At 43.7% G+C, this 12583-nt stretch overlaps 1 protein-coding gene across 2 annotated transcripts in view; it reads right to left on the bottom strand.

Moving 5' to 3' along the window:
- Positions 1-12583, bottom strand: part of LOC129384356 (uncharacterized) — a 121823-nt gene that overhangs the window by 42437 nt on the left and 66803 nt on the right. For both annotated transcript variants that reach the window (XM_055069738.1, XM_055069739.1), the window contains exons 6-7: positions 2874-2900; positions 1419-1445 (exon numbers count right to left, since the gene is read on the bottom strand). In XM_055069738.1, the coding sequence (XP_054925713.1) occupies positions 1419-1445; positions 2874-2900 (54 nt within the window). The remainder of the gene's footprint in view (positions 1-1418; positions 1446-2873; positions 2901-12583) is intronic.

The following is a 12583-nucleotide window of genomic DNA, read 5'->3' as shown; positions in this document are numbered from 1 at the left end:
ATACCAAAAATTGCGTACTCGGAACTCCCTTGGCTTTTTTGCTAACAACCTTAATTTAAAAAACTAAAAAGGTGCAAAATTTTGCGCTAACTTTTTTTGTTCCCCTTATTTACCTTCATCGACCCCATGGGCTGTTTCTGCATGACAACGTTAAAACAAAGGCACAGTACAGAACAGTATCTGAAATAAAATGTATTTGGTAACGTTACGAAGTTCCTGTCAGGTTATTGCAGGAATATTATGTTCAAGAATATTTCATTCTGTTTCCCATAAAAAGAAGCATAATAAAGTGATAACGAAGACTGGAAGGAACATTAGGAACACGAGTTTGCCCAATTTCCGCATGATAGTTTTAATTGAAATAAGCTACTAGAAGGATGGCTTCTTAGTACATTTAATGAGGGAATTAGCTCAATAGTGTTTATAATCCTAAAGGCCCCTCCAGATGGTAACATATAATATGTTAGAATGGGGAAAATGAAGAATCATTAGCCATCTGGCTTATGACGAGAAGTTATCTGTTAGGCTCGGAGAAAAAAAAAACACTCGGGAGGGACAAGACGATAATGTTGCTTTAAAGGCCTTTTCATTCTGCAGCTGTGAAAGGCAAAGAAGGGAGCAGGAATTGTAACAGTTTGAACATGGGGTCAGGCTACTTGAAGGCATCTCCGGTGAAGTAAAATACAAAATGATGGGGCTATGCAGCATGTGCAGGTAATTATAATTGTACAGTGTTACGGTAATATAGAGGCCGATACGAGAAATAATTGATGCAAACGTTTGTTTTGAATGCCTTCACACTTGCATGATATAAATAAGATGAATACATGAATCCAACTTCAGTGTAGTTAAGGAATTGGAGCAAGTTCACTACAATGTGTATAACATACTGCTTAAAGAATCGTTGGTAAGTAAAATGTATTATGTTTGTAATAACACAACCTTTACAGTTCTGTATGACATGCGAAAATTCCTGAGCTGCATAACACCGGTACCATGAGCAATGGCAATGTACGTAGGTTTCATTTGATAGGTATTTGATTTATCAAGATATTGCTTACACGTAGTAATAAATTTTGACTAAATTACGTCTTCCCAATAGTAGCTTCTCTCTTTTATGTAAATGTGCAATGCAATGCAATATACCAATGTGAAAATGTGAAAATGTGCAAAATTATTTTATACGAATTTGATAATTGAGAAGCGCGTCTAATTTATGTGCAAGACATGTAGCCATCTGAGTAAGACATATATATGAGTACATATGCGCTCTTCTCCATAGGGAAGTTTAAAAATTGCTTCTAATAAAAATATACGTCTGCGTATTCTAACTGACACCCTTCTATTCTCTACTCCGGAATCATTATTTTGCGCCGAATGTGAGATGTATATGACAACAAAGTTGATTGTTTACGTACTTAATTATTAATCCTCTATCCGAAGGCCTGCAAGAGAGAAAACATATGCGTTATTGATTTGAATGTGCACGATAGGTGTCTGGTGGAATAAAAAAAATGAAACCTGGTTGGGCCATGAACTACATGCAGCCGATTATATTGTGAGACATTTGTGGAACATAGGCTGATACAGCGGCCACAAAGAACAAGTATTTATAAAAGTGGCGTGGGAAAGAACTACTGAAAACAGAATGCTCGAGGAGTTTGAAAAAGAATACGGCACAAATCAAACGGGACTGAAACATAAGAACTCGATAGACACGCGGATTCACCAAACCTCCAAGTAGAGCAGAGCTTCCACGTACCGACGCAAAAATTAGTGCAAAATTGAAATATAAAAACCGTTCTTGCTGTTTGCCACGTGTGGTGTTTAGAGAATTGCTCTGATTAGCAGCATAATGTACCATAAACATCAATTAAAGCACGAAGCAAAAAGTGCAACTGGTCAGGTCTACTGATTCGTGTAATTATAGGAGTGTAATGTGCAGTTTCTTCATAGCCATATTCTGATTATTTTGCTGAACCAGCTATACGAGTCGAGCCTCGATTGTGCTACATTGACCACACCAGTAAATTTTATATTGTTAATACGTGAATTCAATGAGTTGCTGTCCTAATCACCAGAAGGGGAATTATGCAGCGTCAATTTCATTGTGTAACCTTGACCATGACTTATTTCATTCCAAGACTTGCACCGGTCACCCTCAGAATTAGATAAGGGACCCCTTCCCTGGACTAACGGAACGAGCATGAGGTGTTTGAGCGATGCAGGCACCTGGACTAAGACTGGCGGGGTGTTACCGTGCCTGATGTATGTGCGGCAAATTATAAGTGGTCCTTCTGCGCCGTAAGTGCCGCTCATTAGATTCGCTCGAGGCACGCAGTTTATCTCTTATAAGTCTTCTTTTCCTTGAACATTTTCCCATCGTGTGTTCTGCACAATAAGCATTGTATGTCGTAATTGAACCCCAAGTACCTGAAAAGTATCGCCAATTATTCATACGCCACGGTATAACTGCACTAATCTTATGTATTACGCTAATGTCACAATCTTGCTAAGGTTAGGTCTTATGTTAAAGTAACGTACGCCCTTATATACTATCCTCATATGACTTGTTCGGGCTTCAATAAATAATAAAAGCTAAACCTTATTGATGGATGAAGTCCGCGATGCGGAACTTGGCGCTTGACTAATGTACGAGGCTGTCTGGACGCAGAAAAATACTCTTGTTAAGCCTTTAGTTCCAAGAAGAGCTCTTGTGCGCTAATCCTTTCTTTCAATTCTGTATATGGCGCCACAACTGGACTAAACGGCTAAGTTTATGAATGATTTCACAATTGTGTTTCCCTGTTTGCATAAATGGGCATTAAATATCAACCAACAATATGAATAAAAAATGTTTAAATTTTACTTACACTTTGGCTTTGGTTCCTGGAGCAGTTCTGTAAATAAAAGCAAGCGATGTAGTCCAACTCCAGCTACACTAAACAGCGTAGTGTAACTTGAATACAATGTTTGAGGTCGTAGCTGAAGTCGCTATTTTCATAAATTCGCTTGCATGCTGCTGGGTGCTAGGTACATTCAAATTACAATGTCACTTAAACCTTTAGATCCGCCTACATCACTCTACCGACTGATGCCACAATTACGATTTTTTGGAGGCCTGCCATGTGCTACAGGCATGACATGCATTATTATTAATGCCATGCACGGCATATCCTGAAGTATTCTATGTTTTAGGGAACATAAACCTCTGTGCACCTGCAAAAAAGTCCAATTCCAGCAGATTTCAGAATTTATGTTTAGCACTTGAATAACGGTACAGATCATGCAAAGAAATTTTTTCCGACTAGGGTCCCATAGTCCGAAGCCTGTGGGGGGGACCCATGATAAAAACACAAAGATGGAAAACACATGTATAAGTGGCAAGAAAACAAAAGATACTGTAATGAAGCTGTGCGTGGACCCAAATACGACGAAATTAGAGCTATACAAATACAGCGGTTAATACATCAAACCACAAGATTCGCATAATAATGCAAGTTGGCTAGACAGAACAGAAAGGTTGAGATTACCAAAAAAGAATTTCAGAGCTTTTTTTAAATGTTTAAATGTTAGACAATGACATTAAGGTGGGTGACAATGAGTTTCCAGAATGAGATGGCTGTAAATGACGAGGTATTTATTCCATAATTAGTGCAAACTTGTACTATTAAACTTACAGCTAATGCTCTATAATAAGTCGCTGTTGATTAGTTAAAAAGGTAGTTGACGATTTGGTTAGTTAGTTAATTTGGGTTTAATGGCGCAAGAGCGACTGAGGCCATGCTGTGCCAGCCTCAAGATATTAAGAAATCAAATGTTAAAGCAGCAAAAGCTGCGCTACATTAGAGTCGGTGTAAAAATACCGGTTTCTTCTAGAACGCTGGACAAGTCAGTGAAGGGCACTAGCGGTTCATTTCCGAGTATTGAGGAGGGGTGTAAGGGTACGTGTAAGTTACAGAGATTCTGTAAAAGCTTCCGTCTCTGTGTTTCAATATGTGGACATATCATAATAATGTGCATTAGTGTGAGTGGTTCATGGCACTTCTCGCAAGTTGGCGGGTTTTTGTTCTGAAGAAGAAAATTGGTGTCAGGTGTGTATGCCCGATTCGCAGTCTTTATAGGATCACTTCATAGAAGCGTTGCTGGTGTCTGCACGACTTGCACTCACTAAGCAGGGGTTTTATTGTGTTTAACTTGTTCTCTATGCAAGAGTACCATTCTAGTTGCCACTTTGATGCCAGGGCCTTATGAATCGCTCGGATACTGTCTCCGTATGGAAGTGTTGTTTGTGTTGTGCCTTAGTGCGCTGCCATGAACGCGCATCTATCTGCTGCTTCATTCCCTGGTCTCCCAACATGGCTTGGAGCCCAGCTGAATCGTATGGTTCTCCTATATTTACTATAAGCCACCATGTTCAGGATATCGCCAATCAAGGGTTTTGACGCTGAGTTAAGGCTCAAAGCTCTGAGTGCGCTCTACGAATCGGTATACATGATGGCATTCATGTGGTTGCTGGTGGTGATTTTTTTTTTACTGCCGTCCATATCGCATAAACTTCGGCGGTAAAGACTGAAGCAAAATTATTTATCTGAATGCTATATTCCACATTTTTTGTTCATTCCGACACCTACGAATTCTTGTGTTTTAGAGCCGTCAGTGCAATATTCCGCGTAGTTTTTATACTTTTCTTGAATAGCTAGGAACTCTTGTAATATGTGTTCTTATGGAATGTGCTTTTCTTTTAGATGTGTTAGTGTCCAGTCACATAGCTGTGAAAAGCTTTACCATGGTGGCAATCTTAGTGGTCTTTCTGGAACCAGCAGGGCCTCATGAGGAACATCACAAGTCTGACATTATTCTTCGTCTCGTAAGATTAATGGCCGAATCATGTTCGGTTTGTTTGTTTAGTTATCCGTGATTTGCACTGTGTTACGATGCTGTAGCATATAGGTTGTGGTGATGACCGAATTCTTAGTACATAGGAAAGTGCAAGTAGTACTCTGCGTTGCTGTAATGAAGGCTCATTGCAGTCAACATATAAACTTTGGACAGGCAATGTTCTGTAGGCACTGCTCGCCAGTCGTAGGCCGAGATTATGAACTGGACCAAGTTGCTTGATGTATGACTGCCTAGCTGCACCATAAACTACATTACCGTAGTCGAGGATGCTACGGACAAGGGACCAGTATATACGAACTAGACAAGTTCGGTCAGATACCGAGTGCTTGTGCGATAACACCTTGATGATATTTAATGCTTTATTTGCTTTAGTTTTAGTTGTGGTAATGTGGGCCAGGAAGTTCAGCTTTGTGTCAATTGTTACGCCTGAAAATTTGTGGTCATATTTGGCCTGCACGGGTGTACCATCCAATGTGAGAACTGGATTACAGCGTAACGCTCGTTTCTGTGAGAAGAGAACTGTAACAGTTTTGCCTGTTGAACAACGGAATCCATTTTTGTCAGCCCATCCTGTAAGATTATTTATAGTTATTGGTAGTTGTCTTTCGCAAATGGGTAGATCCGAGGCGCGGCAAGTCACTTGCAAATGGTCGACATATATTGAGTTCATAACAGAGGCTGGAATGATCTTATTAACAGAGTTCATTTTGAGTATGAAGAGTGTCGTGCTCAGAATACAACCTTATGGAACGCCATTTTCCTGTGTAAATGTGCGTGAAAGTATTGTGCCGAGACGCACCTGAAATGTTCTATTTGTCATAAAATCAGATAGACAGTTTAGCATTCTTCCACGAACTCCCAAGTCAGCCAGGTCTCTTAAAATTCCATACCGTCACGTGGTATCATACGGTTTTTCTAGATCGAAGAAACGGCGAGACAGTGTTGTTTGCGTAGAAACGCGTTACGTATTTCATGTTCTAGCTGTACGGAGGTGGTTTGTTCTCGAGCTGCCCTTTCTGTATCCGCACTGCTGCATGTCTATTGGACTCCTTGTTCAAGAAAGCACTTGAGTAATTTGCTGAGCTGGACAGCTTGTAAAAGGGTTCGCCTAATAAGTTGGCCTGGTCCTGTGGTGTTGTTTGTGCGCCTGCACTTGCGAGTAGTGGTACTGTGTATGATGTGTACTTTCCTTTAAGTTTCCTCCCCTGGTCCCACATTCGTTTGGCGTGACTGTATTATTAATTGAAGATAGGTATTTTTGCTATGACGATTTCTCTCTCTGTCTTCGAATAAATCGTGGTATGGCTTTGGGCTGTTTGAAATTTAAAAGGTTGCTAAAAGTGATGTACCTCCGTAGGATTGCCCAGGCCTTATTTTGTTTCTTTTTGTCTTCGGTACACTCGTTCGTCCACCAGGGATTTAACCTTTTGCGCACAATACCGGATTACTGGGGTATCTCATTTTCTTATGCAGAGATTATTACCACATACATTTTTTTATTAAGTTCATCAATGCTTAGTGCTTGTGAAAAAACAACTTCTATTCTCGCGTTTTCTATAAAAACCGGCCAGTCAGCGAGCTGTAATTTCCACTGGCGTGGCCTAGTGGCTACGGTTGGTGGTGCTGATAAAGGTTTGCTGATTGCGGGCAAGTGATCACTGCCATAAGACCTGTCAAGGGCTTCCCATTTAAGATGATTCAAAAGAGATATTGAGCAAAAAGCTAAATCGAAACAACCAAAAGTGCGGGAAGTTGGGGAAAAGTATGTCGGTGCACCTGATTTTAAGAGGCAGATATCATTTCACAGAATAAAATGTTCAACCATTTGCCCTCATTGGTCAGTTTTGATACTGCCCCAAAGAGTACAGTGAGCATTAAATTCCCCCACTAAAACAAATGGCTACGGTAATTGGCCTGTTATATTTTCTAAGCATTTAGTGGTAAAATGGGTGCGGGGTGGAATATACAGCGAGGAAATGGTGATGGTTTTGTAAGGTATAACGGTGACAGCAACGGCTTCTACGTTACTGGTAATGGGAAATTCTCTAGCTGCAATAACCCACTGCAGAACAATGGCTACACCACCCGAAAGCCGGTTCGTCTGAGCACGGTCGCGCCGTACAACAGTCAAACCTTTTAAAATATGTTTGTGTTTTTCGCCTAGGTTTGTTTCGTGTAAGCATAACGCCACACGAGAGAAGTTAAATCACAGGTCTTTGATGTCACCTAAGTTGTGTAAAATGCCTCTACAATTCCAATGGATAATAAAAGCCATTATGGAATATAAAGGTCAAAATGGCATTCTAAAGAAGTTCTAAAGAAGGCTTATACAAAGAAGCGATAACTTTCAGGTCATCGCTTTCTTATTTAGAGTGGTTATGGGGAATATGTCCCTCTTTCCGCGCTCAATAGAGCGCTTGTCCTTCGGCATCAATGACACCGCGGTTCTTGGGTCGACCTCCATCGCTCTCTGAGAAGCGCTGGAGGACCGAGAGTTGGGCGCCGAGACACGTGTCCCGGGCCTCGGGGTTCATTTGATTTTAGGGCCCTGCGGGACTGGTATCTGCAGGGCCTTCGAAGAGGATGGAGCAGTACTGGCTGCTTCCACCCCGGGCCGGGAGGGGGAAACTGCGGCACCACTGCGCGTGGGCTCGGAGGACTCCGGAAGCCTCTGTGACGCTGCCCCCCACCTACATCACATCGGCATTACTTCTTCGCGGAAAATATGATAGCCGCTTCCTGGCTTCACAGAACGAATTTTTTTTCCCAGTTAGTGCAATTACTTCCTTTTCCTTTTTACAACATGGGCAAGACCGCGAGTAGGCTGGATGGTCTCCTTTCCAGTTAATACAATATGGGGGAGAAGTGCAGTTTTCAGATTTATGATCATTGGAGCTGCATTTAGCACAGGTTGTTTGGCCTCGGCATGTATGTGAAGCATGTCCGAACCTTTGGCGCTTGAAACACCATCTTGGGTTTGGGATATATGGTCTGACGTTTACTTTTACATACCCTGCATCCAGAGAGGTAGGCATTTAAATGTAAATATGACATGTTTTGTCGGGTTTTGTTCTCCATTTCGGCGGATGACAACTCTTTGTACTTTCGTCACATATTGTTCTTGGAAACCCCCAAGAAGTTTCTCATCGCTCAGGCCAAATAAATCTTCCTCTGATATCACACCCCGGCTGGTGTTTCATGTTCTGTGTGGTGAAATTGTCACTGCCGCGTCGCCAATGCTGGTAAGTTCGGAGAGCTTTTGCGCTTGATCTTTGTCGTTTAGCTCTAGGAGGAGCTAGACATTTTTGATGCTTTGTATGACGGTCCGTTTGTCTTTCAGACACTTGGCTACCAGGAATGGAAAGAGCTTCCTTACCGGTATGTTGTTTTCACTGTGCACTACATAATACTTCGGAAATGTTGGGATGTTGCTGGGAAAGGAGAACTCGAACGGTGCTAGGGGTGCGGCATCTTTTCAGATGCCAATCATAGACAGAAGTTTTCGCTGCCATGAGAAGATGTTTTTCTTCGGCAACAGCGCCTACCGCCCACCACGGAACCCAACGAGGGGACAGCGGCAGAGCTTGCGTACAAGTCTGCACGACGCCAGTCGTACACCGTCAGTATAACCAAATAAGCTGTATCCAAGGCAGGAAGCCACACAAGGTTAACCCTTGCCGCCATGGAAAAAGGAAGTAAACTGAAGAGAGAAGAAGACAGGAAAGGTCAAAAAGTGACAGAGAAAGACGAAGATTTAGGGAGAGACAGGAAAAGGTGACTGCCGATTTCCCCTGGGTGGGTCAGTCCGGGGGTGCCGTCTACCTGAAGCCGAGGCCAAAAAGGTGTCTTGCCTCCGCGAGGGCCCGTAAAGGTCCAAACACCCGGCATCGGCTCAACCCCCAGGATCCCCTTTTCCCCGGACACGGCTAAGCCGCGCACGGGTACACGCGGGAGGGTCCGACACTCGTGCGATCGGGTACGTGGTGTCGCCACACACCAAACGCCTGCTCACGCAGACGCCCCTGCGGGGGGTTGACAATTTATTATTTTAAGAAACAATCAGGTAAACTCAAATAATATAACTTCCTAAGAGAATAAATAATGTATTGCTACATATTGTAAGGCGAGGATTGAAAATAATGATACAGGCTGCCTGTTACTAGAGTTGTTGCGGGGATAGAAAATAGCCAGAGAAAGAAAACAGTCCAAGAAGGTCTAGACAAACTAGGAGAAATAATTGGGACGGCACGTTGATAGGCTAGAGACATCCATCTGGAAGCGCGGAGGGCCTCTTCCGGCGCTGACAGGACTCACAAGTGGAAACATAATGCCGTACGGAGCAGGCGACACCTGGCCAAGAGAAGCGACGGCGTACACGGTGATATGAGCGGGGGATGCCCAAATGCCCAGTCAAGGAAGCGTCGTAAAGCTGGTGGAGGAAACTCAAACGCAGGTGTAGTGGGATGATGAGCAAAAGGTCAGGGCCGTGGAGATGAAAACTTCTCCTCCTTGAGGAGAAACGTCTGGAGGGAGGCTTCATCAGGCGTTGTTTCGAGCCGATCGATGAAGGCTCGTAACGGCAGATCGCAGAGTTGGTCGTTGCCGATTTGAAGCAACGATGACACGGAGAAAACGGGAACTATGCCGTCTTCAGCAGCAAGTTGTATCCTGGTGCAAACGTCCCGTATTATATACACGCAAGAAAGTATATTCTTTCAGGCGTAAAGCCTAGCGAGCAAGTCATCCCGTGCGGTCCTTGAGGGAGCATAGCAAGCGGAGAGCGTGGTGATCAGTGAAGACACAGAAGGGGCGTCCACACAGAAGTGAGGCACTCGCGCTCTTTTATTTATTTATTTTATTTATAATACACGGGACAAATGAAGTGAAGGCCGACGTAGGACAATTCTTGGTATACAGCGGCCTGTATCAAGGAGATAATCTTCGAAGAAGAATCAGATGGCATGAATGAATTGCCAGCTGTGCTGCTTCGACCCAAAGAGAAATAATACCCGCTAAGCTTTCACATCAAGATGGCTAGTGGAAAAGGCCCTCATAAGATTGCGTAGCAGCTGTCTTGGGATGGCGCATGATTTGTTGCAATACTCTGCGGCTTTTAGCATGCTCGAGAGGGTGGCATTGCTTGAGGCTTGAGGCTGGTGACGTTGTTGAACAGAAGTGGAATTAAGCTGCAGTCAGCAACGCCTTTGAAGACGTGAAAATCCCTATCGTCTTCCGTCATGTTCAGGTCGGCTTTGCTACAAAGGGCCAAGTCCTCGACAATGTACGACATGTAGGACTCGGTCGAAGTCTGTAGGCGTGCGGAAGGGCTTTTGTATTGGGTTGGCGATCAAACTAATTGCCAAAAAGGTAATGGAACTTGGCTCTGAAGACATCCCTGCTCGTGATCTCTTCTTCGTGAGTCTGGAACAATGCCGACTGAAAAAACAATTTCACCTGTGCGTAGATGGGCCTTGCACGTCTTGGGAACAAATTTTCCCTTCTTCTCGCGGCAACAAAAGCGACCGATACTTTAATTTCTTTGGGCTTCCTCGCCGCTCGATGGGCAACCTTCAAGTCAGGACGAAAACACGCAGACGATGACATCACTAACTCCCGCAACTTTTCAGTGCAATCTTAATTATGCGTGAGAGGAATGCCATTAATCTCAACTTAGTTCAGTCGAGAATACTGTTACATATCAGTGACTTTTCTTTCCGACGCCTCACTTCTTGCAGTGAGTGCCGGGTTATAACCACGAACTCATCATGCTTCATCCTCATGTCGTAAGCAACATTTGGAAGGTGCTGAACACTTTCCGGTAAAGTCATGCACTGCCCAGATCAAAACCAAGTTCAAGCAACTTGTATGTTGGCTTAAACAGAAGGCCATTGACTATCCAGTCAGGCCTACCGCTGAAGATGCCGGAGAACATCGTGTCGCAGCGCAATCTCGGCATTGCAGTGCATATCGTCATATACTAAAACTAGGCTGGGGCAGTTGCCTCCACTGCGCAGTCAAGCAGCAATAAAAAAGCAAATGGAGTGCAACAAACGTGCACAAAAAATGCGTAATGTTTAGAAGCCCGTCGACCAGCCGCAACTGCTGCTCGCCAAACGTTGACAAGGCACTTGTGGCGTTTTTGGGTAAGCATTTATGGGCGGCACCAAGCGTAGACTGCTCGGTTATGCCAGGTGCCATGAGAGGAATCTGAACAACGTCAGGCCAGTTTGATAGAACGAATGAAATATTCGTGTAACCGTCGCCTCGATGAGCAGACTGCACAGCAGCACCGGATCCCCGTATGACGACGCTAACCTGGCAGCAGATGGGTATGTCAGAGCTGCGGCGGAAATTTGCGGAAAATGTGCAAATTGAGTTTGCAGTATTCCTAAGCACGTCTACCAGCCGCAACTTGTGGCTGGTAGACTTGTGGCGTCTTTAGGTAGAGTTTTACGGGTGGCACCAAGCGCAGGCTGCTTGGTGACGCCAGGTCCCGTGAGAGCACGCTCAGCAATGGCGTCAGACCAATGTATGTCAAATTCGTATTCAAGTGGCCATACGGAGTTCTTCAGTAGAGGTCCCAGTCGTCAATTATACCCTTGTAGTACGTAAGCTTGCGATTGCTGTCTAGTAGATAACCAGTCATCGCCTTTAACGTTAAAGTTACTAACGCACGTTTCTCTCTCCAGATGGCTGGTTCTTGTGTACAATCATACACAGATGCATATCTTGCTTCCTTGTCATATTGTAAAAATCAGCAAGCGCCTCACTGCTGATTACCAGATGCATATGTCGTCGGCGTAAATTGGGACCCTCACTGTTTCCGGTAAGTATTCATCCCAACAAAGACGCGCAAACTTGAAAAAAATACGGCATAGAACACCTCCTTGGGGGATGTCATGCCACTTGTACTGGCCACCAGTACCAGTGGCACCCACGATGATACTGGAAGTGATAATAGTCTACAGCAATTTAAAATCGCACAAGTAACGCCGGAAGAAGTAAAGAAAGCCTTGGCAGCTATGCAAAGGGGGAAGGCAGCTGGGGAGGATCAGGTAACAGCAGATTTGTCGAAGGATGGTGAGAGATTGTTCTGTGAAAACTCGCAACCCTGTATACGCAATGCCTCATGACCTCGAGAGCAGCGGAATCTTGGAAGAACGCTAAGATAATCCTAATCCATGAGAAAAGGGACGCCAATGACTTGAAAAATTAGAGACCGATCGGCTTACTGTCCGTTTCCTGCAAAGGATTTACTAAGGTAATCGTTATTAGAATCAGGAACGCCTTAGACTTATGTTATCTAAAGGAGCAGGCAGGATTCCGTAAACACTACTCAAAAATCAACCATGTTCACACTATCAATCAGGTGATAGATAAATGTGCGGAATATAACCAACTCTTATATATAGCTTTCATTGAATATGAGAAATCGTTTGATTCAGTTGAAACCTCAGCAGTCATGGAGGCATTACGGAACCAGGTTGTAGAGGAGCCATAATTAAAATACAGAAACATAGCTATAGTGGCTCCACAGCCACCGTAGTCGTCCATAAAGAAAGCAACAAAATCCCAATAAAGAAAGGCATCAGGCAGGGAGATACGATCACTCCAATGATATTCACAGCGTGTTTACAGAAATTATTCCGAGACCTGGATTGGGATGAATTGAGGATAGAAG

Source organism: Dermacentor andersoni, chromosome 8, assembly GCF_023375885.2.
Source record: "Dermacentor andersoni chromosome 8, qqDerAnde1_hic_scaffold, whole genome shotgun sequence".
In the NCBI taxonomy this organism is placed as follows: domain Eukaryota; kingdom Metazoa; phylum Arthropoda; class Arachnida; order Ixodida; family Ixodidae; genus Dermacentor; species Dermacentor andersoni.
Note: the sequence above shows the minus strand (reverse complement) of the source record. Positions and strands in the feature narration are given on the sequence as shown.